Source organism: Pangasianodon hypophthalmus, chromosome 7 (assembly GCF_027358585.1).
Source record: "Pangasianodon hypophthalmus isolate fPanHyp1 chromosome 7, fPanHyp1.pri, whole genome shotgun sequence".
Classification (NCBI taxonomy): domain Eukaryota; kingdom Metazoa; phylum Chordata; class Actinopteri; order Siluriformes; family Pangasiidae; genus Pangasianodon; species Pangasianodon hypophthalmus.
In genome coordinates this window covers 25,942,300-25,969,083 of record NC_069716.1, presented here as the reverse complement: position 1 = coordinate 25,969,083, position 26,784 = coordinate 25,942,300, and the positions used below count along the sequence as shown (strand labels likewise).

Genomic DNA, 26,784 nt, shown 5'->3' with positions numbered 1-26,784 from the left:
CATGATGAGAGTTCAAGCTTGGCTAGTAAGCTTAGTTGGAAAAAGGGCAAAAAAAACATATGGTGTGGTTAATTTTCTCAGATTTTAGGAAAACTCTACCATGAACCACATTAAATATGCTTATACCTAATGTATCTGTGATGTGCGTAGTGATTCTGGTGCTAATTTGTTGGTCATACTCACTGCACTCAGGCATCATGCACTTCTCATAATCCTCCAGCTTGGGTTGGCAGTGTGAGCCATCAGACGCGGGCATCTTCATCATCCTCGTCCTCATCTTCCTCCCTACTCCGCAGCTCACACTGCACGGTTCCCAGTCGGCCCATTCTGTCATGATACAGCTACTGGGGGCTAGTGCATGCAACACACACACACACACACACACACAGAACTCAGGGACACATTTTTAGCCACAAAGTACACGATAGATGAGCACTTTTTCTTTGTCATACATTAATTCCAGTGATATGAAGTATAAAATGTAAATACAAATATCCAGTAAAAGCATAAAGCCGTGCCTAGTGATTAGTATGTACAGTTACAGTATAAACATCAGCCTTCTGCAATGTTGCTGTGTTTCTACTGATTACAGGTTTCAGTTGTGTAGGATGGGGTGAGCGATGTGTGTAGGAAGAGTGATCATTAATGATAGCCTGAGGAAAGAAACTGTTCAGGTGATGCTGAGTTTCAGGTCCATGGAGTAAACACTTGGAGATTTGCTAGAATTTATGTCCTTTCATGATGAGAATGTTGTTGTAACGGTATTTCTACGTAAGTGTACACTTAACTAATACTTTCTAATTTGATGTTAATTTTCATTTACAGTATTGTGATTACTGACATTACAAAATCACTGTCTTAGGATTTAGATTTATTCTATTTATTAATCTATTATTAGTTATTTTCAAAATGTTATGTAGATATGAATGTCAATTACAGTAAAACTACTGGCCTTATTTCAGCTTACGATCATTTCTATTGAAACTACATCCCACTGCTTTGCTGAGAGTTTCCCTACATTCACACTAGCAAGCAATAAAGCGAAAGGCGTCCATTCATTTTCTATGTACATACGCACAACGAAGACGTGATTTCAACAAGAGCAACAAGCGACAAAGCTACAACACAACAAGCAACTTGAATAACTCCTTCGACCAATCCTATGGCACGTGTAGCGTGACTTTTTTTAGTTCCCTACTCAATATCCTGCAATTAGTTCCCATTTATTTATGCAAAATGGAAGAAAAAGTTACAACTATGGTTTCATATTTTCCTGTCATATATGACCTCTCTATACTGTGTATAGGGACATTACGAAGAAAAATAAAGCTTGGATGGAAGTAGCAGCGATTGTTGGTGCCTCTCTTAAGTGTATGTAGCTAGTACAGTTAGCTTGCTTTGCTCATCTGCCAACGTAGCTAGTGTAAATTCCAGTGCACAAAAGTGATTAAGTTTCTAAGTCATATAGTGGGCTGCAGATTATGCATTTCTCATGGGAACATAAAAAGCCCACTGGACAGCACATACCCCTAAGTGACACGAATGACATGCTAGTGTGAATGTAGGGGCAAGCAGAATATTAACAGTGCAAAATATACTAAGTGAAATTTTGAGGAAACCATTGAACGAACGTGAGTTGATCACATTGACGTATCATCATTGTCACCAGGTTGTGTATATTTCCCTGTGAAAATTGGCTAAGTATAGGCTAACATAGTCAAAAAAGTATTTATTTATTCAATTTATAACTAATTGGGGAAAAATTTTAAATGATTATTGGTGGAACCTGTGATTATAGTCTGGCAAACCTACCTATCATAGTAGCTAGAAACAGCAGTTAATTTGTCATGTGGTATATCTCTAAATTCATCGGCATTACTTATATCTCTGAATTGCCTAATCATGCAGCTGCTTTACTCTGATGCCTCTCTTGTCACGTTTTCCACATCTTTTTTTCATGTAAAGGTGTACAAACAGCCAATTATGTGTGAATTTACTATTGTGATGTCTGATTATTTAAAAATCATCTTAGGATTGACAAAAATATGTACTATATGTAAAAAGAGTATCTTTTTTGAAATATACTGGGTAGAATGCAGTATTTTTTTAATGTTCTGAGTTCAGAAGTTTTAACTGAGAGAGAAACTCAAAACAAATACTCAAAAACTGTACTTCAGTTTGTACTTAATCAAACTACTTCACACACACAAGAGCATCCTGACTCACAGCAGTCATCGTTGACAACACACTTCTCCGTTTCCTCCGTGGGCTCCCTGCAGCTTGAGCCATCCTCGGGAAAGACTTTAATGTAGCGCTCTCTGGATCTCATGCCCATCCCGCACGTTGCGCTGCACGGAGACCAGCTGATCCACTCGGACAGCATGCACGGCGACGCCTCTGCACGACAGCACACATGTTTGCTTACTGCTCTGTAAAGGTCACAAGGTCTTGTACACACCCACAGGAAAGCCTGAGGCAAAACTTGTCTATCAGAAGAGATAAAGGAGAAATGACTAATTCATAATGCAGAAAACATGCACTGAAGAAACCCAGGGACTGTCTGACAGCGTGCCACTGCAGGATTGGTAGGCACATGGATAAATCTTCTGCATAATGATGCACAATGAGTACACATGAAATTCACAACACATACAGAATACAACACATATAGAGCAATTGTTCAAACATTTCTGAGATTTTCTCAACACAAGTCAATGCATCATTGCAAACACGTGTCCTATTATTTGGACTCTAAGCATGTTTGCTGTGACAAACCCACACACCAAAGCAATGTATGTTACCATTTTCACATTAGCCTAATTGTAATAAGCCTATTTGTTAGTGTTTTTAGGGTAGACATCAGATTCTGGCAATTACAGGAAGAATTAGAATGTGCAGTTACTGTTAGGTTGGAGCTAATAAAAGCAAAAATTAGTGTTATTGTAACAGCAGTGATAAAATCTACACATAAAGGGAATTGAGTTTAATTTGAGTTTTTTTATTAAACACTGCAATATAATGGCTAATTTGTAAGGTTTAATTTACAGATAGATAATTACAGCAAAGAATTTTCAGCTCTAATGGGCAACACTAATGGGACACATAAACTAGACTGCACTAGGAATAGGGTGTCTCAAATTTTTTCTTAAAATTTAGAGGAAGTGCATTTGATATTCAGAAATGACATATTCTCCAGTAACTCTGGTAACTTTGTACTTATGTGCCACATTAACACATTAAGTCCATTCCATTTCCATAGTGTCCATGGTAGTAACTGATTATGTAATTTGGGAACTATTCTTGGATATTTGTGTGTAATATCTAAAAAAAAAAAACAGCTTACAACAGCTTTACAGGTGAGAAAACAAACCACTTGTGAACACCATATCAATCCTGCTGCCCCTTCTATTTCCTTCTTTACCTCAGTACTCTATAACCCATCAAGCATAAAGCACACTCACTTTATCTCCATGCAGGCTTTCCCAATTAGCCCCAAAGCAAGAGCTTGTAAATAGATTTTTCACCAGACGGAATGAATGAACTTTGGCCAATTCTCAATAGATTTCCCCATACTGCAGCCTCGTGGGACTGATTGGCAAGCTGCGTTAATGAAGCGCAACTAAGCGAATCATTAATAAGAGATGTAAATTAATAATGCCTTGCTGAGGGAGGACTCCAGCGGCAGCCACACTGGCCCCAGTGCTGGTCAAGCCCATCATGAATCAATATGACCAGCTAACGGACCATTAAATAAAAACAAAGCAGCACAGCTTGCAGCGTTAATCGATGGAGAGCTTCAGAGGGAAAACTAAAGCCTGCAATGACTGGAACAGGACACAGAGGAGAGGCTGAAACAATGAGGACAAATGGCTGGGTCAAAGGACAGAGAAAGTTAAAGGTAGATGCCGTAAGAATAACAAAAATGGTTCTGCAACTTTCACATCTTGAAAAGTCTATGGCTAACAACAGAATTTACTGAGTATTTTTAATAAAAAGTCATACTTTGTAAATGGCCATAATCTTCCCTGCTAGCATTAGCCAGCTAGCTAACATGGACTAAACTGACCGAATTTCTAAAGTTTTTTTTAAACTCATATTGAAACACATTCATATTCTCTACTAATTCTAGTCAGCTAGCTAGAGTGTGCTAACTTGACAGGATTACTGAGAGGATTTCCAGGCCATATTCATAGATCATAAAAATGCATAGTTTTTGCTGCTAATGATAGTCAGCTAGTTAAAATGATGAGCTAAGCTGACATGATTTCTGAGAGGAATTTTTAAGAAGAAATTGTATTCACAAACACTAAAAATCTCTAATAATGATAGTCAGCTTGCTAATATGAGCTAAGCTGACTGTATTTCTGTATGGAGTTTTAAACCCCATATTTAAAAATATTAATATTCTCTACTAATACAAGTCAGCTAGCTAACATGAACTAACCTGACAGGAGTTCTGAGGGGATTTACAGGTCATAATTATAAATGTTAGTTTTTACTGCTAATGCTAGTCAGCTAGCTAAAATGAACTAAATTGAAAGGATTTCTGAGAGGATTCATATTCATAATTGTTAATAATCTCTACTAATGCTGTAGACAGGTAGCTAACGTGAGCTAACTTGACAGGAGTACTGAGACGAATGTTTTAAGTCATGTTAATAATCTCTACTAATGCTAGTCAGCTAGCTAACATGAGCCAACTTGAGAGGTATTACTGAGAGGATTTTCATAATACATAAATACAGAATACATAAATGTTATTAATCTCTTCTAATGCTAGTAAGTTAGCTACCAGGAACTAAGCTGACAGGATTTCTGGAAGGAAATGTTCATATCCAAGTCCTTTTCATACTCCCCACTAATGATAGTCAGCTAGCTAACAAGAGCTAGCTTGACAGGAGATTTAAGGGGATTTTCAGGTCATATTTTCAATTTTTTATGCTAATGATAGTCAGTTATCTAACACAAGCAAACCCTCTATATTTTTGCTGACAGGATTGTCGAGTCATATTCTTAAATGTTAAACATCTCTTTTAATGATAGTCAGCTAGCTAACGTGCTAATCTGACAGGAGTTTTAAGGGGATTTTCAAGTCATATTTACTGAAAGAATTTCGAGAGAAATTTTCTAGTTAACATGAGCAAACCCTCTGAGAGGATATTTATAAATATTTAAAGTCATATTTACAATTGTTAATAATCTTCAATGCTAATGCTAGTCAGCTATTTAATGGGACAGGACTTCCTTTTACCAGATATGACCTACACCAGCTTACAACCTGCAACTTACTGTATATCTTGATGTTGGGATTTGCTAAGATTTTAAGTTTATGTACAAATATTCCATGCCTGTAAAAGCTTTTTTTAATTTCAGAAATACACTGTCCACTACTTTACTTTTATCTAATACATGTTTTAATGATTTTACTGTGATAGCAAGGAGCTATTTTGGCCTGAACTCAAAGCATTTGGAATATAAAACTTGATTTCTTTTAAATACACTGCATAAAAACATTTTTCACTGAAAAATTATATTGGTCTCTGGTGAATAGCTTGGTTCAGCTACATAGAGAGTATTTTGAATAAGTATTCACCCATACTGAACTTTTGCAGATTTTGTAGTGTTACAACCAAATGAAATTGCCTAGGGATTATATATCATGAGTCTAATAATATTGAAGTGTGTGTGTGTGTGTGTGTGAAGAAGGGGTCAATATAGCTTTATTTGCAAATAAAAAAACGCAAAAATAGTAACTGCAATTTCAATATTATCCCTAATGATTTTCCCATTCATATTTAATTCCATTGTGGCATAGTGATGAGTCACTATTATTACATTTGTTAATTTGCCTCTGTAAAATCGAACAATTCCCCTCTGATTCTGCAATCAACTGCATCAAATAAGCTGTTTTTGCATTTCACAATTCAGCAGCTACCTTATTTTATCTCCTCGGAAAAGCAGAGACACAGAGAGAAATAAACAGTGGCTGCATTAATGTGGTCCGTAATGTCGTATGCTATATCTCTGGCCAAAAGTTCATTCAGCTAAGGTGAAAACTTCCCATAAATTCCTGTAAACAACACACTATTCCTATATACAGGTTCAGAGTTTCTTCGTTCACAAGAAGGAAATCAATTCTCTGCACTGGAGTGGGAGGATAATCCACAACTTACTGTCAACACTCAAGATCAGATAAGATCAGCTGAATCCAGAACACGCCAGGACCTTTTTATACTTTTAACCTCAGGAAAACAAAGTGGGCTGAGATTTAAAGTGTGTGTACCAAATCTAAACTTTACAAACTTTTACCTCAATAAAACCTTTTGACATCTTTGCATCCATACAAGAAGAACGACTCAATTTAAAGTTTTCTATACCTTTACCTTAGTAAAGGTAAAGACTTACTCAAAGTTTTTCAAACAGTATGAACCCAATCTAAAGTTACACTCATGGAGAGTCACCTATAAAGCTTTTTTTTTTTATTCTCAATTTGTTCACAATTTATTCTCAACCTTGTTTTTTTATTCTCAACTGTCAAGCCACTTCAGCAAAAAAAAAATTCTCTGTTTCGCTCTTCTCCTCTTGTCTCATCTCGCTCCCCTCTTTTTGTGTATGCAGACATTTTTAGTGTGTACACCTGACGTGCAACACACTACACACTTCAGATTCTTGAAGAAACTGCAATGGTTGATGATGATACACATTAAACCTGCTGTCAGTGGTTTGCTCTAACCAGGATCCTTCCACATATTTACTTCAGCAAAACTAATGTGTCCTAATTTAAAGTCAATCTCCATCCATGTTTCACATAAAAACTTCTATTGCATTCTCAACTCACCTTCAGCTGAGAACAAGGCAATGTTCTCGTAAGGCTTCAAGTGACACAAATCAGACAAAATACCTTTTTTTCAACATTGTTATTGCAGTTAACTATTAATGGTGTTTAATAGGAGAAAAAAATTCTCGCTTCTCGCTCACCACTTTCCGGCGATGTTGTATTAGACATAGTAGAGAAAGCAAAGTTGGACTCAAAGTTCCAGAATGCAATGCACCAGAACAATGTAGTTGCCCTGGGGTTAAGGCTGAAGCTCGACTCGGCTAGTTAGCGATCTATGAGATGATGAGCACAATGATGCTGTTGTCGGTATTAGCAAGCTAATCTGTTTAAGTAGAGCATACGCATGATGAGGTAAGAGAGCTGGACAGAGTAAAGGGTTAAAGTGCTGCTGCATCGCTTTCTATAAATGTATCTATAGATGTAGCAAGGGCTATTTCCCACTGGTGTAAATATCAGGTAGTTAAATGGCATTGTGGGTAATGTAGGAAACTGCTAACCAAAGTGACAACAGAACAATATTTCTATCTATTAAAGTCTGTCCACTCCATTTTAGAGATGCTCCTGGGAAGTTGTATTTTCAGTCATACAAGACCAGATTTCTATATAAAATGGGGTCCAAAAGTCTAAGACCACTAGTGAAAATGCTTTTATTTTGCATTCTTTTCTAATTTAATACAAAAAATATCGTTAATTTTCATTACAAATTATATTACACTTGATTACAAATTAAAAACACTTGAGTGAAAAGTAGAATCTTTTTGAAATATTTACATGAATTTCCGAGTTTCTTAGTATTTGGTTCGTCCCCTTTATGCTTTAATGACAGTGTGCACTCAAGCTGGCATGGACTCCACATGTTTGTGTAAAATTTTATGATCCATTTTAGATCAAATCCGTTGGAGTGTCGTCTGAACACGTGCTTCAATAGAAGAGATTAGGCACAAGGAAAATCTGACCTTTTGTACAAAGCAGTTAACATGCTCAATATCACACATTTGCTAACATTTAATTAGAGACCTAGAAATAGTGCTGAATCTTGAATATTAAATATTCAAGATACTGAACATGTACTTTCTTTGTTGTACGTATTTCTTTAAAAATTTCTAAAACTTTCTGTTTATTTCTAATTTAAATGAAAAAAAAAATTTCAGATTGTCCATGAGGTTTCAGACTTTCGGACCTCACTGTACCTGAATAGGGAGAGATCCATATACTAGAAATGGATCAACAAGATGAACTATGACAAAAATGGCATAATTAATAGTACAAATAATACAAAAATACAAAATATAAATAAAATAAATAATACAAAAAATTTTAAGGTTGCTCTTGCTCCTGGACATATACCTATGCCTCATATATATATATATATATATATATGTATATGTATATATATATATATATATATATATATATATATATATATATATATATATATATATATATCATATACAGTATACTGTATACATTAACAGTTAAAATTAAAAATTTAACATTTTTTTCTTCTTACTATTATTGCCAAACATTAAATTGAATACATATCATTTAAAGTATTACAGCAATGAGTAATTTTCTCTGAAATATGCCAGTTCTTCATTATGACCTCCTGCCCTGTTCTCTCTTCATCTGTGTGAAGAGTGCCGTGTATGAAGATGAGTCAGCCTCACACACTTGGCTTTAGTGCCCTGAACACTTGTCTGTGTGTGTCTGCATGTCTTTGTGTGTGTGTGCTTGTTTAACCTGCACTCACCCTCTTCGCTACAGCCGGGTGCCATACAGGGCTCGAAGTCCTGCGTGTGAGGGCACGGCACACCGGCGTCAAGCTGAGCCTTCAGCATCCTCTGCCTCATGCGTACACCCTTCGCACACGTGGATGAGCTGCACGCCGACCACGGAGACCAGTTCGAGTAGATACACGTCTCCGGAGTGCTGTCTCCTGTGGAGGGGAGAGACAGAGAAGTGAATTATTACTTGCAGATGAAGCTAAGTGAAAGTGGCTGTGTGGACATGCCAGTTTACATTTTGCATTTAACATACAGAATATAAAGTGACTCTTATTTGGGACCAGCCCAAATAAGAGCGAACAGAAATAAGAGCAAACAGAATTTAGGGTTGTAGCCAATTTTCTATCAGTGACAGTAACTAAATTACACAGATCAGCAATGAACACTGGAAGTGAAGATTTCGAAATGCTTATTGAAGCCTGTTTTGTTATTTTTTTTCCCCAAAAAATTGCTTTGCTTTTAACAAGAAAGTTAAAATGAATGAAAGTGACCTAAATTAGTATTTCTGATTAAAGATAATTGACAGCTCTGTATATAAAATATAAGTACAAAACTATTCTGGTTGTAGGCGTTTGGTTAATGAGCAGTAAATTTGCTGGTGTCACTTGGATGACATAAATGTGATTTGCACCCAACATACCATATGCAATTAGCTAGACGAATGCTTAATTATTAGCCTCCTCTGACTGGGTGAACATTTCCAATATCAGTAAAAATGTTTTCGTACTGTGATGACAGCAGAATCGAATCTAGCTTGCGCTGTCATAGGGTTTGTCTCAGGCCTTTTATTTCATTTCCCCTCATTTTGATCCTTCTGATGTGGCTTCGTGTCAGTTTCCTCGCCTTCAGCATTAGGGACTTTAATCACTGGTAGCTGTAGAGATGGATGTAGGGACTTGAAATAAATATGAGATGCAGAAATCAAAGCTTAAGTTAAAAAAAAAAATGGAAATTTAAGGTTTGAAATTTTGCTCCTATTCATTTTCTAGAGAGAGACAGCAGCAAATAAATAAAAAAGATAAGAATTTTGGGATTGAGAGTTGTAGCTCGGTGAAAAACAGTTAAGCGTTTCTAGGGTTCCTTCTGTCCTTTTCATTTTGAAACCAATATCATGCTCTGAACATTATCTGATATGTGATGCTGATTTGATACTGACATCCTCTTAATAACCCGTCTGTTCTGTGACGGTTGTGTGATTTAAGGTCATTTGTGTTGAGCAGTGTCAGCTAACATAAAACCTGCCCACACAGTTAAATAAGCCAGGGGATTGGAAAACACAAGGTCAAGGAGGGTGAATACTTCTACAAAGGTACATCTCTACTTATCTTTAATTATCCTAAGATGGCAAGTGAATAGCACTGAAAAATCAGCACTTGAAGAGTGAGTTGCTGTTGTATGACGTACAGAGCCTCAATGGTTTGAGTATGAAAATGATGTAATTATGTAAATAATGGATGACTCCTAGAAAAGAAAGTTTCAACCATGAGATTCACTCATTAATGCATAAATAATTAGGTTATTGAGGTATTTTAACGGTTCGGACTTAAGATCAAGTTCACCAGGCCGAGATAGAGAAAAATGTTGTAGATTTTGGAGGTTTTATTAATGTTTTAAGTTATTTATCTGAAAAAATGACCTTCTCTGAATGGCAAGAAAAATGAGCAGTGGTGGTTCGGTGGTTAAAGTCTCTGGGTTACTGATGATAAGATCAACTGCCACTGTTGGGCCCTTGAGCAAGGCCCTTAACCCTCTCTGCCTCAGGGGCGCTGTATCATGGCTGACCCTGTGCTCTGACCTCAACTTCCTAACAAGCTGGGATATGCGATGAAAAGAATTTCACTGTAATGTGTGTGACAAATAAAGGCTTCTTCTACATATTGTATTTACTGTATCAAACTGAGGGTTATTTAGTACACCCATAGGGACAGGAAGCAGCCAGTTAAATTTGCACATGCAAAAAATAGCAAGGTTTACTGTCACTGTTGCTGTGCCTGTAGCCGTCAATGGTTAAAATCCCTAATGACACACATAAAAGCTTGTTGAGTAATGCCTCCTTCCTCGTGGGGAAACTTTAGCCTGTTAAACCTGCATGTGTCAGTGAGTTACAATCCAGGCCCATCTATTAGATGCTAGGTGACTAAGACGCTCACCATTCTTCCCTTTTGTTTTCTCCAATTAGCAGCCTGAACCTCAAGGTGGCATTTCGAAAAGTTTCTAAAAAACCTCAACAACGATCTAACTCCAGGTTTGTCTTTCATTCCTTTATCCCTCTGTTCCAAACAGCTGAATCATCCGGACAGCAATGGCACCTAATTTACAAGGGCTGCAAATTAGCACCGGAGTGGTTCCTGATCGTAAATCACGGCTGGTTGCATGGGCTTATCGCGGCGAGAGACACCTCCGGAGGTTTACACAAGGAATCCTGCTAGCTGTCTTGTTAATTAAACTGTCCAGGAACTATCGGAACGGAGATAAGGAAGCGAGGCTATACGCACCCTCCTCAGTCTCCTCCTGGGCTATGTCGGCCACGATATCGTCCACTGTGTCAGGAACCGTGTTGCACTGCTCTCCCTGAGGATTTGAGGAACACACAACATTATCATTAGATCGCAATTTGTGGTAAACAAAAGCAGGTCTGTCTGTGAGCCAAAAAGCCTCGTCTTCATTCCTACACCTCCCCAAGCACTCGTCCCAGTGGTGAGGCAGACACAAAACATCTGTATTCTGAGAGATGGTGCTGAACGCCAGATCTGAAAAAGAGTAGCTGGGAAGAGAAGAGTAACCAAACCCAGAATGGCCTAAACGACTCTTTTGTACTTTTGAATTTGTGAGTAATACCCGTATGATTTTCAGATGTTGATGTTATGCTCCATGGTTGAACTTTCTAGAACAAATGAACTGTGCGTGACTCGGCAGTTCCAGCACACTCCATCAGCATGTAACAGGGTGCAGCTGCTCACGCTAATGCACACAACAAATTAATCATCGCTTTAGCAATCGCAAAAAAAAAAGACCCATGGGAAAAAAAAAAATCACAAAGCAAACTGCACACAGAATATAAAATTTATCCGCACTTAACCCCTTATGTTCTGTTCACTACTTAGCAATGGAAGTGCCCTACAATTTTATTATAAAATATTCAACACGTATTTTTTTTATCATACTTATTATTATAGATGCAACAATTATAATAATATCTACCAATATACAAAAATGTACGAAAATAAATACTGGCATTGGATCCAACTAAATTAGCATTATGGATATTTACTCGTTTTAGTAAATAAAACATTTTAGTTTGGCAAACTAACTCTTACGCATTCAAATTAAAGATGTCTAATCAACCAGAACCACATCTGCCTGGCTAACTCGTTCTCTAAACAGCCAGCCATAGCGTCAAATGCTAACCCGCTCATAACTTTAACAAAAACTAAAAAACTATCTTAAAGCTCCAGCGCGTAGGATTTTTTTTTGGGTTAAAAACGAAAACAAAATGAAAACGATACTCTAGAACATAACATTGCTGAGGTGCTGTATGCTGCCCTGACAATCTTGTAAGAATAATCAACAGTAATTCACAGTAATTTCCATCTAATTCTGTTAGCTTCGAATTAGATGGAAATTTCGAACACAGGCTTTTTCGAACACAATTTCTGGTATTACTGAATGCAGTGCAGCAGGCATCATCCCAGAGAAGCCTTAAACTCCTTTGAGCAAAGACAGATCATGATAATCGACCTAAAAGGTACTAGAGCGCTAGTGTTACTCGGCTAACTTTAAGCTTGAGATTGGCTTTAAGGTGCGTTCTCATCTTGCAGGACAAACAAACAAACAAACACAGTTATAGTGAGCAATGGACTCATTACACAAACATTTCTGCGTTCTTCTTTATACTGCAACTGGGTTTCTGGTTCATTCTCTACACTCACAATGGCGGACAGTAAAAGAGCTCCTGAAGATGAACATCAGTTCCGTTTATCAGATATGTAAGAAAGAATACTTACCTATTTTATATTTAAGCTACATTATTTCAAAATATAAATGCATCGAAGCATGCTGCATCTGTGAGATAACAATAAATCACAAAATAATTGATATTAGAGCTAACTGGCAAACATTAGCACCATAGATGGCATGATACCGCTTCTTCTTTTCCAATATCGATCCTGAAACCTTGAGTATCAGCCGAAATCGATACCCAAGGTATCGATATTTTTTCTTTTAAAATTACTAAGGTTTAAAGTGATATTTTAAACTGAATGTGAAAAAATAGAAAAAAAAATACAGGGAAAATACACAGCATAAAAAACACGGCTTAAACGAAACCGCAGCTTTCACGTAAAAATCAGTTACATTGCAATTATAATAAATATAATGAAGTATAATATTTCAATATATTAAAATTCAATCAAGCATCTTTATATGTCAACAATTACAGTTCCCAAAAATACAGGAAATTTTGATACAGGATCTCCAATATCCAATCCACCATATTTTGCTGAAAGACAAGCTCTTGTTAAAAGAAAGAGGAACAGAGTAGTAGAGTTTTCATGTGTATTACTATTAGACACTAATGTAAGCACCTTCCTGGCTATCCTCTCCACCAGAACTCGGGCCAGGGGTGTTATCGGGCCTCCTGAAGGGTCGTAGAAGGGGCTCTGTGGGTGATCGAGGCTGGTGAGGGGCCGAATCCGCTCCTGAGGGACTGTTGGTTTGTTGGGGGACTAAAAGAGAGAGAGAGAGAGAGAGAGAGAGAGAGAACGAGAGAGAGAGAAAAGAAAAAGAGTGAGTCATTTGCTGAATGCCATCTGCCAGGGGCTCCCACCTTTCATTTCCATCTGCATCGTTCATTCTCTGCGTAATATTCCCTCTCTGAGTGATTTATAGCGCTGCTTTCCTCCCAGCCACCCCGAGAGTCACCTGTTCGCTCCAGTCGTTCCGCACTAGCGACTTCACAGAGGGCTAAAAATCAAACACCAACTGTTCTTGTTTGCTGAAGTTTTTACAAAGAGTTTTTGTCCAGTTTTTTTAATGGAATCGATTCCGCACAGGCCATCAGTGTGTTCAAACAGGAAGGAAATGATATGTCTCCGTATTTGGTTTACCAGCAGGGGGCAGCGTCAGGGACGTCACACCACGACAGTCTGCGCGCATGTTCACAGCACTGACATTTAAACAATTTATAAGCGTCTAAATAACACAAACAGACCTGATTGTCTTACAATTCATTTACGTATCTGTTTCTGTCTCTGTCACTCACCCACTCCTCGTGTTCTTGTCTTTTGATGTCACTCACGCCCTCTCTCTTTCTCCCTCTCTCGCCTTCCACTTTATTCCGGTTGTGTGTATATTCATGAGCAATAAACTAAAAGAAGATGCGAAGCAGCCGCACGCTCGTGTTACGAAACAAAACACCTGCACCTTGTCATTATAATCACATTAATCTGTCATAACGTAGACAAGTCGACATGTCAGTTTGATTTAATGCTTGCTAATACGTTACTTTAAAACCTCAATTAAAAGATACAAAACATTTCCTGTACACCTGTTTATTTCATTAAATTAATTCGGTGCTTTGGATATTTAATAGTGAATGAATGCTGTTTGAATACTAATTCGATTTTTTTTAAATAATATTTACATACTCTAAACTTTCAAAGCACATTTCATAAACTTGTTGCCATTGTTTATTTGTAGATAATTTATCAATTTTCTAACCAAACGTGGATATACAGTGCATTCAGCAGATTGTACAGTGCCCTTATGTTATACTCTATGTAGTGAGCGTATACAGTGCGTAAGAAGCCTTTTGGGATTCAGTGTACTTGTGTGCTGGAGATGATTAAATAAAAAGCCATTGTATTTCTGTGAAAGTAGGTTGAACATGGTGGACGGAGGACTGACCTCGTAGCTGTGTCCGCTGTCTGTCCCTGCGTCCCACGGCAGCAGGTCTTTAGTGAGTCTCTGCACCCAGCCGCACTCAGCCGTGCACAGATCCTCAGCGCTCAGTCCAACGTTCCAGTCAGGACTCGGGCCGAGCATGGTCAAAAAGGACATGAGGTGACGGGATCGGTCCACTGAGAACTCAGCAGAGGGAGCAGTACGACTGCAGGGGAGAAAGAGAGAGAGAGAGAGAGAGAGAGAGAGAGAGAGTGAGTAGAAACAATGACAGACCAAGACAAAGAAGCAGATATACAGAAAGGAAGAGGAAGAGATAGTGGCAAGAAAATGAGGAAAAGGAGTGGTAGATCCAAAAGACAATGAGGGAAACAGAAGACAGAGTGTAGACAGGCAGATCGAGAGAGAGAGAGAGAGAGAGAGAGAGGAGAATGGAGACATACCAATATAAAGCGAAAACAGAATGATAGAGAAAATGAAGAAATTATAGCAATTGGAAATGATGAAGGAAGAGATACAGAAAAATAGAGGAATCAAAATGATGCCATGATGAAGAAGAAGAGAAACAGAGAGGTGAATGGAGGGATGAGGGAAAGAGAGAGACCAAGACCGGAAAAAAGAGAGAAAAATGAGAGAAGTAAAAAAAAAAAGGTGAAGAAGGAGACATGGAGAGGGAGACAAAAAAAGAAAGACAAAAAAAGTATAAAGAAAGACAATGAGAGAGAGAAAGAGAGAACAAGGCAGAAAAAGAAGTGAAAAAGAAAGAAGTAGAGGGTGAAGCGTGATATAGGGAGAGGTGGAGAGTGAGAAACAGAGAGAAGAAAGAGAGGCCATGACAAGGAAGGATAGAAGCACAGACCAAGACAAAGAAACATATTGAGACAGAGGAAAAGAGAGGGAACAAAAGAGTTATTAAAAAGAGACCAAGACAACAAAGGAAAGAAACAGAGGAAAAAAAAAAGATAAAGAGGTAAAGTGGTAATGGAAAAAAGATAGAGAGATGAAAAAAGAGGAGAGGGAGAAGTTAGAGAGAGGCAGAGGAAGAAAGAAAAAGAAACAGACCAAGTCAAAGAAAGAGAAGTACAGAGAGGAGTAGAGGGAGAGATGGAGCGACAGAAACAGAGATGAAGAGAGAACGAGACCGAGGCAACATAAGACAAGAAGACAGCAAGGAAAAGGAGTGACGGAGAGGGAGACAGAATGAGAGGTGGAGTGATGAAGGAGAATGATAGAGGTAGAGACAGACCAAGACACAGAAAATTAAAGGAATAGAAATGAGAGAGGCCAAGACAAAGAAGGAGTGAAATGGACAGGGACGAATGGTGGGATGGGGAACAAGGGACCATGATATAAAAAAGGAGAGAAAAATTGAAGGCCATGACAAAGAAGAAAATAAACAGATAGAAGGAACAGAGCAACACAAGAAAATAAGCAGAGAAAGGGCCAGAAAGAGAGATGGAGGGAGAGACAAAAAGAGAGAATGACAGAGAGGAAGACAGGAGGATAGAGATGGAGTGATAAAGGGGAATGAAGGAGGAAGAGACAGACCAAGACACAAAAAGTTGAGGAAAAGAAACGAAAGGCCAAGAAGGGGAGAAATAGAGAGGTGAATAGAGGGATGGAGGGAAAGAGGAACCACAATATAAAAAGAGAGAAACATGAGAGATCAAGACAAAGAAGGAGAGAAGGAAATCAGCAGAAAGAAGTAACAGAGCAACACAAATGGAGAGAGCGACAAAAAAAAAAAAAGAAAAAAGAGAAAGACAGGAAGACAGTGATAAAAGGGTAGCAAAAGAGAATGAAGGAGGAAGAGATAAAAAAAATAGTGGACGTGAAATGAGGCCAAGACAAAAGATGGAGAGAAACAGAGAGGTGAATGGAGGGATGGAAGGAAAGCGGGACCATGATATAAAAAGGGGAGAAAAATGAGAGACAAAGCCAATGAATGAGAGAGACAGAGGAACAGAAAGGAGAAAAGAAATGAGATTTGTGTTTTGTAATAAGCATGTCGTTGCATCAGCGAGCAGTAAAATGAGAATCTTTTGTTGCGTTCTTTATCCGGAAGCGGAGGCGTGTTGTTCGGGGAGTTCAGGCCTTTATGTGGAAGCATGCTGCGTGTTTCTCTGATGCCGTCTTGGCGGCCGACTGTGCACTCTCGTGTAATTTCCATTGAGATAGCGCTTTGTAAGGCGCCACAGATGGTAATTAATCACGTTAATTGTCCTGATTAGAAGCCCATCTCCAATGCAACTGTTGCCACTACAGCGGCGCGGGGCCGAGGCCTGGATTATGCAGCTCCTGACGCCATCGATTAACGAGCATAAAATATTCATCATCTGACTTCCACAAGCGACACTTCACACGCGAGGACTTCAAAAACGAGACGCTTCTCTTTCTGTACAAACACACATACACACACACATTTGCAGCTGTTTGATGAGTGTGAAGCGTCCATGCTGGCTGTAAAACCCCCATGTGGCCAGATGGTTAGTTCACACGCTTCCGAATATGACTAGCATGCCAAACACTGTGGCGTGTAAAAATTTAGCCCTCCACACACCTGAACGTGCTCCAGAGGCCCAGCATGAATGCGTTAACTGAAGTGAGCTTAAAGCAGAAGATTGTGGATTGAAGCGCACTTGGCTGGCAACGAAGGGAAATGCGTCGCTCATCAAAAGCAGAAGCCCGCCCTTTATCTCGAAAAATAAAAACACCACATAAAATATTAACAGCATCGTTAGTGAATGTAGGGGGGAAAAAAAAGTCCACATGGCCAGCAGGTGCCAGACACGAGCGCTTGCGGGAAAATCTGTCGGCCACACGGAGAAAAACTCGCCGCTGTCAGTGAGGTTGAGGATCTCACAGAGCGCAGAGCAGCTTTAAACGAACATCGGAAGATTTGAGCACAAAAAAGAAGAATTTACACCCTTTTCTTTCTTTCTCTCTTTTCTTTTGATCAGCCAAATGGTGTTACAAGGCTAACGTAGCTAACAAGTAATGTCACTTAAAAACTTAAATACGTAAACATCGTAACGTTAAAAAAAAACTTAACTATCTTTTTCAAAAAGTATTACTATTTACACCACAGTGCCGTTGATTTCTCGAATCTGATTGGTCAGAAGATGTGGATTAATTTCCTATAACAGCAGAATCAGAGGTTAATTTTAATGCGCTCGTGCTAATACGTTACTGTTTCCATAGTTACAACTTACACAGGGATTTGTACGCCAGACGCTCCACATAACCAGTTACAAAACTGTGTATAATTGTTGATATGGTGAAGTTTTCTGCGAGGAGCCGTTTATTTAGGTTTTTTGGAAGGAGTCTCTAGTGTCAGTGCTTTGTAACAGTGATGTCAAGGAGAAAAAAGAGGGGCTGGTGAAGGAATAGCTGTTTATAGCTGCTATAATGTAAGCCATAACAGGAACTAACTTGTCTCTCAGATGTTCCACAGCATTAAATGTAGCTATAAACTGATATTAAATATGACATCATTTTTTTAATAAATAAAACATTGTAATTGTTGGCAAATTGCTGTGGTTTAAGAGGAATAAAACACCACAGCACATGCTGTTATAGGAAAATAATCAACTTCATGGTAGCAACAGTAACTTTTATTCGAGCCACAATCAAGCCACCAAACTGATTATTTTTTCTGTAATAGCATGACCAAGTGTTTTATTCATTACATATTTCCTGTACTTTCTAATTGTTTAGGAATCAATAGCAGAATATGCAAAATGTGTGATACGCAGAAACGTGTGACGTCTGTAACAAACTTAATTTTGCTTTGAAAAGCAGCCAGACATAAAGGGAGTCAGATGAGAAAGGCCAGACTGGCTTGAGCTACGGTATGGGCTACGGGAAATACAGGCAAACAACCACTCTTTACGACCGTGGTGAGCAGAAAAGCATCTCAAAACGCACAATACATCAAAAGTTGAGGCGGATGGGAAACAACAGCAGAAGACCTTTTCCGGTTTCACACCAAGAACAGGAATCTGACGCTACAGTGTGTACAGGCTCACTGACACCAGACAGCTGAAGACTGGAAAAACATCACGTGGTCTTTTTCCAATCTTCTACTGTCCAGCATCGATGAGTCTGATCGTCATTATTAGACTGTCACAGCACCTGAGACTGATTTAATCCGGCCAGTCCGTTATGCGTTAATGCTTTCTGACTTGCGTAAGTGAAGAAAGATGTAATCAAGGAATTAACTAAAAACTTCTTGGTAATGACTGAGGCTAAACACTAAGATGTGTTCATTACATTATTTGTACAGTTTAATCGGTGCTGTGTGAAACTCAGGAACATCGTCATGCTCAGTGATTATTTGTGAATTTGTTAATGGACTATAAAATGGACTGTAATGGACTAATAATGGTTTATGGCTCACTGGTGAAGGTTATGAGTGACGCAGAGACAGGAAGCGGAGCTCTAGATGGAGGTACTCACATATTGAGAGGCTGCCAGGCCGGCCACTGAGCTTTCGTCTTGATCACGGTCATGACATCATCACCCTGTGAGAGAGAGAGAGAGAGAGAGAGAGAGAGAGAGAGAGAGAGGGGGGGGGGGGAGAAAGGGAGAAGATATAGTTAATCGTCAGGGGGCGTTTAAGATTGACATATCTGTGGCAGAAAAGAAAGCATGATGTCTCCTCCGTGTGCAAACGTCAGGCTACAGACACACACAGATGCTAAGCGCAGCATGGATGATGTGCTTGTCTTTTTGCTGCAGATTCCAGGAGGTTTCCGTGATATTACAGAGGAAAGGAAGCTCAGCAGTCAAGAGTGCAACTGAAATAGAGTTTGTGAATTTTTTTTTCCTCGCTGGAGCAGGTGAGCAGCACAAAGCGGCTCAAAATTAAAGGGAATGGAAATACAGATAAAACTAATGTGGAACGACATGGTATGCATTATCAAAAGATAGATAGATAGATAGATAGATAGATAGATTTGATTGCTTGATGGATGGAAGGACAGATAAATAGATATACTGTACATGGATGGACGGACAGACGGACAAGCAGACAGCCAGATAGATACATTTATTTGATTGATTGATTGATTAATGGATGGATAGAGAAATATATATACGGTACATGGACATGCAGACAAACAGACAGGAAAATAGATAGATAGATAGATAGATAGAAGGATGGATGGGGAGAAAGAATTAGCAAATAGATTTTAAATGGATGCAACATTGTAAAGACAACTACAATGTTTTTTACCCAAAAAACTAAAAAATTTTTTTGCATTCATTTTAAAGTTTCTTCCAATAATTTTGCACCCCGAAAGGAGAAGTAGGTTAGAAGTTGTAAAAACTACTTACATATCTCCAATTATACATTTGAAGGGTGCCAATAATTTATTCATAACCCTCTATACTGTCCTTCATTGTCACACACGGTGTTTGGTATTCGGATGATTATATACCCAATGTTAAAAACAGTGTAAAAGTGTGATGGTTGTAAAAATTTCATTAAAAATGTAGATTAAAAACACAATGTTCTCCATACCAAGTTCCCCAAACCTGACTACTCTCTCCGGAGAACCGCGTTCTTAATCTCAGGCTCTCGTCATTCGGCTGACCAATTAACAGCTGGCTCGTAGTAATTAAGCAATCAGTCTCTGATCTGGCTGAACTGATGAATATGTTTTGGAATGGCAGATGGCCATGCGCACAGAAGGAGATATTAATTCACAGTGAAACTCTCACCCACTGCATCACCATCCAAACCTGATTTGGTTTCATTTTACGCAAAACAGTGCATTAAAGTTTTACACAACACAAAATGGCAAAAGTGCTGAATCTGACAGTATGATAAAGATCTTACATCTAACACATTAGGCATTTTAACCAATAAAGAATCTCAGCAGCCATTAATGATCCCTGGCATAGACAACACAGGCAACTGCTCTATACAAGCGCTCCTGAAACGGAGCAGTGTGTGTATATGTGTGTGTGTGTGTGTGTGTGTGTGTGTGTGTGCGCCCATTGCCATCCTGCCCTATTACACAACACTGCTTACTGCTTACTGGCTGTGTGAAATATATACATAGAGAAAATACGCACACAGTCAGAAAGGTCAGGACCGCAATACAACTATATGACATGATAAAGAGGTGTGTGTGTGTGTGTGTGTGTGAAGAGAGCAGAACAAACTTCAGCGTTAAAACCACAAGAGATAAAATGCAAACCTTGTAATTATATGTACTTCACTGACTTTGCCTCAGGGAAGGCCCTAGAGATCTTTATTTATTGATTTACTATTCATTTTTTGTAATAATAAAATATTACATTTTTTAAAATTTTGTTATTAATTTTATATTCGACACAAGAGTACTCAAGATTTGTTTTTTGTTGTTTTTTTTTTTTTTGGAAGTCAATGAAAGTCAATATGTTGTTTGAATAATGGTGTTTGGTCATGGGAACGGGTAGAGGCAAAGAAAACAATGAAAGAGGTCAGTGTCCTAAACAGCATCCTAATGTCCGCATGTCATCTTTTCTTACATCCTCAGCAAGCACCACATGAAACAAAAAAATGAAATTGACAAGCTGCCCTTTAAGGATTTAGCACCATTGTGACCAAAGACAGCTGATGACAGTTCTGGCAGTGTCTGAAATTTTTTTAATTAACATCTCAGAGTGTGAGAGCACTGCTACAAAGTTCATCCTCATCGTATAATCTGACATAGACAACGTTAGAATACAGTCCAAAACTGGCTTTATCTAGCTACACTTAACCATGGGAAACTAGCAATCTACTAATATAGTATTAATCTAAATAGTAAAGTCATACTTAGCTACAAGAGGTAGTTAACTCAGGCCAGGCAAACACACATGCAGTTTTCCTCCAATGTGGCTTTCAAACCAAACTGTGTTTTTGACCTTTTTTTCAAAAATGTTTTGAACTCTTTTTGGAAAAAAAGGTGTAAATGGGGAAAACAGAACACATTTGAATATGCTAGCGCGTATCTTCCTGTGACAGAAACTTCAAAACAGAGAAAACTGCACACGTGGAGGCCTCCATGTCTTTCAAATTTACACATAACTCTATTCAGATGAATTATGCAATTGTGTTCAGTAAAAAGGATGCATGGAATGCTTAGAAATTTGGGAAAAATAGGGAAAAAAGATTTCTGAATAAAATGAGCTTCATCTCAGGGCCACAGAAACGAACCAAAAATGCTGCATACTTCATCCGACGCCAGCTGAATAAAACACAGCAGTCATAACAGGATATAACCCTTTAAACTCTTAAGAATTATTAAAGGGTCCAGATGTACAATTCTCACCACTGTTAATAAAATTTCACAGTAAATAATTTATGCTAGTTATTAAATATGTATTTCATAAAATGAACAATAAGCCGGGACTTTAATGGCCTATAAAGGTGAGCTAATGGTAATAGACCGTTGATAAACGATAGAGTACCCGGTGCTGATTATGAGGTCAGGGTCCTGAGACCATGGAAAGACGAATTAGCACAAATATGTCGCCATATGCGCACAGGAATATAGAGATATTTCTACACAATACGAGTTCTCATCATTATTATTTACGATATGACCGCTGATTTAAAGCAGCACGTATGGCTCGGGAGACACAACGCTCCTTAATTATTAGTGTACTGTTATTTAGAAACGTTAAACAAATTTGGCAGTGTGTACGTCTTTCTCACTTTCTCTCCCTGTATGCAAGCCAATTCAACTGAAGGAGGCGTGGCCTCTTTTATGTCAGGCTCAGTGAAGGGGGCGTGGCCTCTTTTCATGTCAGTCCTAGTGAAGGGGGTATAGTCTCTTTTCATGTCAATCCTAGTAAAGGAGGTGTGGCCTCTTTACATGTCAGTTCCAGTGAAGGAGTTGTGGCCTCTTTTCACGTCAATCCTAGTAAAAGAGGTGTGGCCTCTTTTCGTGTCAGTTCCAGTGACGGAGGTGTGGCCTCTTTTCATGTCAGTCCTAGTAAAGGAGGTGTGGCCTCTTTTCGTGTCAGTTCCAGTAAAGGAGGTGTGGCCTCTTTTCATGTCAGTCCTAGTAAAGGAGGTGTGGCCTCTTTTCCTGAAGTCCAACTGATGGAGGCATGGCTTCTGTGCTTATCAGTTTCTGTTTCTGTCTCTCACTTCTTAAAGCTAACAAAAAAACGTAAATCAAGCTCACTGCAAAGAATCACTGTATCATATTGAAAGAAATATTAATTGTCAGCTGGCTGCTTTGTACATTTGATGATTTGATATGAAAATAGAAATACACCCTCACTGTATGCTCAAACACATGCACACTGTTACACATTTCCCCTCTCAGAGCATCACAGTGTTTCCAACATGGTGTGTGTTTGTTATTTCCCCATGTGCTTTCGTTATGTTTTGCCATGTGCCTTTATTTTGGTTTGGACGCTGTCTCCGCCTGGTGTAATCGCTGTGTTACCCATTGTGTTCACCTTGATTAGTTTGTTTACTGACCCTAGTGTGTCTGTGTCTCATTGCGGATTCTCGTTGAATGTTTCGTATCAAGCCGTAGTTCTTGTGTTATCGTTCACGTTCTTCACTGTTTTTGACCCGTCCCTGTTTATTTCAACTGGGAATTTGAATATGCTTGTGATGCCCCGGCCTACATATTGACCCCGTTATGTTTCGTGACCACAATTCCTGGAATCTGGAATCATATAATAAAGAGCACAATGACCTGCCTCCCACTAACATACATCACATACACTATTGTACTGCTAGGACACATGACACACACATATATAAAGAACATAATGTATATGTATGTTTGTATGTATAGGCAAACCTACGCAAAACCCTGACCCTCAGCAACTGAAAGGAACCATTTTGCATTTCTTTAGCCTTTCACATGAAAGCAGCCCTTCATGCTAACAGGAATCCAGACTCACACATAAACACACATAAAATGGGGACACTTGATATAAAAGTATGTAAACCCTTGACCCAGTCAGATATTCAGCATTCCCTTTGAGATGAAGACAGCTGCTATGTTTCCAGGGGATGTGCCCCAGAACCGTGAGAAGAACGGACTGGACAGAGGAGTTGGCGGTGGTTCCTGCAGCATCACTGCAAGGCGTGCACCTCCATGAGCAGATTCCGCTCCAGCGCCTCGGGGAAAATCCGCTGCTGACTCTCCTGTTCTCATGGCTACAAAGTTTTACATGAAAAACTTCTTTGTCCCTTTGTAATTCTTTCTGTCAGTCTCAAATCAAAGCTCTGTGTTTTGGTTGCCCGGAAACCTTATTGCTGAGGCTAAAATAGTAGTAGCTAACATAATATAACAGCGTATGTCAAGCTCGCTAAGCTTGCTATGATTATTATCCTCTTCTAACAAAGTGTTGAATGTGGCACATGGTGTTTGTGCACTTAGCAAAACATCACCACGTCACTGGCCAATGTTGTAGCTATGAGCTGCAGTTCTGCAGTTCCTGTTCTGTTCTTGCATCGCAGGTAAAAGATATTATTCGGGTCTGGATAGTGTGTTTATTTTCTTGAGGTTTCGTTTAACTCTATAGTGTATCATAAGCAGGAGAGTTATACAGTTATATATTGTTATATATATTATTTTAAACTGTATTTTCCATGGTTTGGTCAGTGTTTCCACATACCTGTGTGTCCCTGATTCCAAAAAGATTTGTCATCCGTTTGTCATCCGTGCACGCTCATTACTTCGCCCAATAAAAATCATACATGAAAGTTTTTTTTGTTCACATCATGTGCTTGTGTTTATGTTATGCCAGTTGTGTTTATTTCTGTCCTAGTCCTGTCTCCGCCCCTGTTCTGACATTTGCTGATTACCCTAATGTGGTCACCTATTCTGTGTGAAGCCCTTAATTAGTTTGTTTTCGTATACTCTGCTGTTTCTGTTCCTTGTTGTCTTATCAGGCATTTCTGGTGTTGTTTCCAAGTATCTTGTTTTCTATTTATGATATTGGATTATCCTTGTCTAATGTTGTCTGCCTGTGTTTTGACCCTGACCACGGACCTTTGGATTCAGATATTCAGATTCGCCACAATATAAATTTAACGCTGAGTTTACACACTTATGTTCTGCCTGGAACTGCATGTTACATGGACTCTATAGTTATACACTATATGGACTCTATACAGCATTGAAGTCCATTACACCATCGTGACACGTTTGGTTTAAATGAATGAAAACCTTGGTTTTGTGAAAGTCATTCAGGAGTAGTTTTTTTTCTTACTTGCCTGCTGGACAACTATAAATAAAAGCTAATAGCCCGGTCGCTAAATCTGCACGTCTCAGCTGCCTGGGTTTTCTGTTTTGCCACCCATGAACTTGTAGCTATATCATATTATATTTATTTCTAATAAGCTTAACTTAAGATTTATGCAAATATTTCAAATTCATCTTTTATACAGCTTATTCACCATTTTATCTCTCATAAAGAATTGTTTTTTTTCTTTCACATAGTGAACGTGAGCACATTTTGTGTTTCGATGAAGGCTGAACGTTCATAAGAGCTTCTTTATATGTATGATAAGTAAAAAAAAGGTGGCTAATAGTTAAGCCACGCACGCACGCACATCAATTATAACTTAGCTTATGCGTGAGAAAATGAGAATGCTGTGTAGAAAATGAGAATCGCTGCAGGTTCCTGGATCCTTTATACCAAGGCTATGTTTTATGCTTTACAGCCAAGTGCCCTAGACTCACCCCAGCTGATAGAACAGCGCCAGAAGGACAGAAGGAGGAGTGGAAGGAAAGATGCGAGGAGGGGGAGTGCGAGTGTGGCCGAGTGCTTGCAGGGAGCTGTCAAAGGAGCAGCAGAGTAGCTGCACCGGAAAGGTCACACACACACACACACACACACACACACACACACACACACACACACACACACTCTCTCTCTCTCTCTCTCTCTCACACACACACACACACACACACACAGCTTTCAGATGCTGAGGCTTATATGGCCACACACAGCTGAATAGCACACACACACACACACACATAAAAACACACGCAAATCTACTACAGTGGAAGCTAACAATCCTCTTAAATGTCCAGAGTCTTGCACACTTTGGCATTTTTGTGCTCCTGAACCTGAAACAGGTCTGTGTGTGTGTCTGTGTGTGTGTGTGTGTGTGTGAGAGAGAGAAATCAAAAATCAGCTACTGTGCTGTAGCTATACAGGGCCAGAACTATTAAATCCTGATCTGTGGTGAGAATTGACTGGTATTGAGCGATAAATGAATTTAATTTAATGACTGTACTAGTGCCAAATATGATGATATTAAAGCAATAAATCCAAAGTATATATTATCAATACTTCTACAATATGGACTACATGTTCAGAGAAAAACAGATTTAGTCTGGTTAAACACTAGAACAGCAGTTCTCTAACTTTATTTTTTCTACAGTACCCTTTTTCAATGATCCTCTAAGTCTATTTTGCTTTCATTCGTCACAGCACAACATTTCATTTGAGATTATGTTCTACCCTACAGCAACAAAATGTGTTCAATTATAAAGCCGGCTCCAGCGTTCAATGATTCTTACTTTGTGACTTATTAAATCCATAAATCCATTTAATCATATTAGTAGTTCTGATTACATGAAATTAATTCAGAAAAAAACAAACAAAAAAAAAACATTAGGGCGATTTTCTTTTTTTTTTCCCTTTAAAAAGTCACAGTTTTCCTTTTCTTCTAAATACCCTTCGTAAAACTGCTGTTTTGACAAACACTGCCCTAGATATACTGTACATATTAGCGACCTAGATAGCTAATTCATTCATTCATCTTCCCATATTATATGACAGCTACCATCCAGGAAAGGTGAAGGCTAACACGTGTTTCCTCTGAGATACGTGAAGCCAGCCATTTTGAACTTCGTAACACACTTAGAAGAAAGTGCTATCTACCCTCTTCTGCATGCATGAGCTCACAAACACACATGATTGGCTAGTGATATTCACTGTGATTGACAGGCGAGAGAGAATATGCCATTCCTCAAACCCAGAGAGCACAGACAATTTTGCTCCCTTAGATACTGAGGTACTTGCAATCATCTGATGGTAGGGTGAACACTTTTCTGTTGCGCCACTCAAAAGCTTTGTGTTACATTATAATTGCGTTTGAGTTTTAATTGAGTGTTTTAGTTAGTAGTGAAGCGTGTTGTTGCACAAATAGCATGTACTGAACACATGTGGGGGCGTTGGGAGAGGCACGGTGGCTTAGTACTTAGCTTCAGGGGTTTCCTTCAGGTACTCCTGTTTCCTCCCCCA

At 38.8% G+C, this 26,784-nt stretch overlaps 1 protein-coding gene across 1 annotated transcript in view; it reads right to left on the bottom strand.

The window, feature by feature from the left end:
• Positions 1–26,784, bottom strand: part of spon1b (spondin 1b) — a 105,698-nt gene that overhangs the window by 9,202 nt on the left and 69,712 nt on the right. The window contains exons 7-13 of the mRNA XM_026946492.3: positions 18,979–19,043; positions 14,527–14,728; positions 13,206–13,346; positions 11,118–11,193; positions 8,589–8,774; positions 2,227–2,397; positions 184–351 (exon numbers count right to left, since the gene is read on the bottom strand). Of these exons, the coding sequence (XP_026802293.2) occupies positions 184–351; positions 2,227–2,397; positions 8,589–8,774; positions 11,118–11,193; positions 13,206–13,346; positions 14,527–14,728; positions 18,979–19,043 (1,009 nt within the window). The remainder of the gene's footprint in view (positions 1–183; positions 352–2,226; positions 2,398–8,588; positions 8,775–11,117; positions 11,194–13,205; positions 13,347–14,526; positions 14,729–18,978; positions 19,044–26,784) is intronic.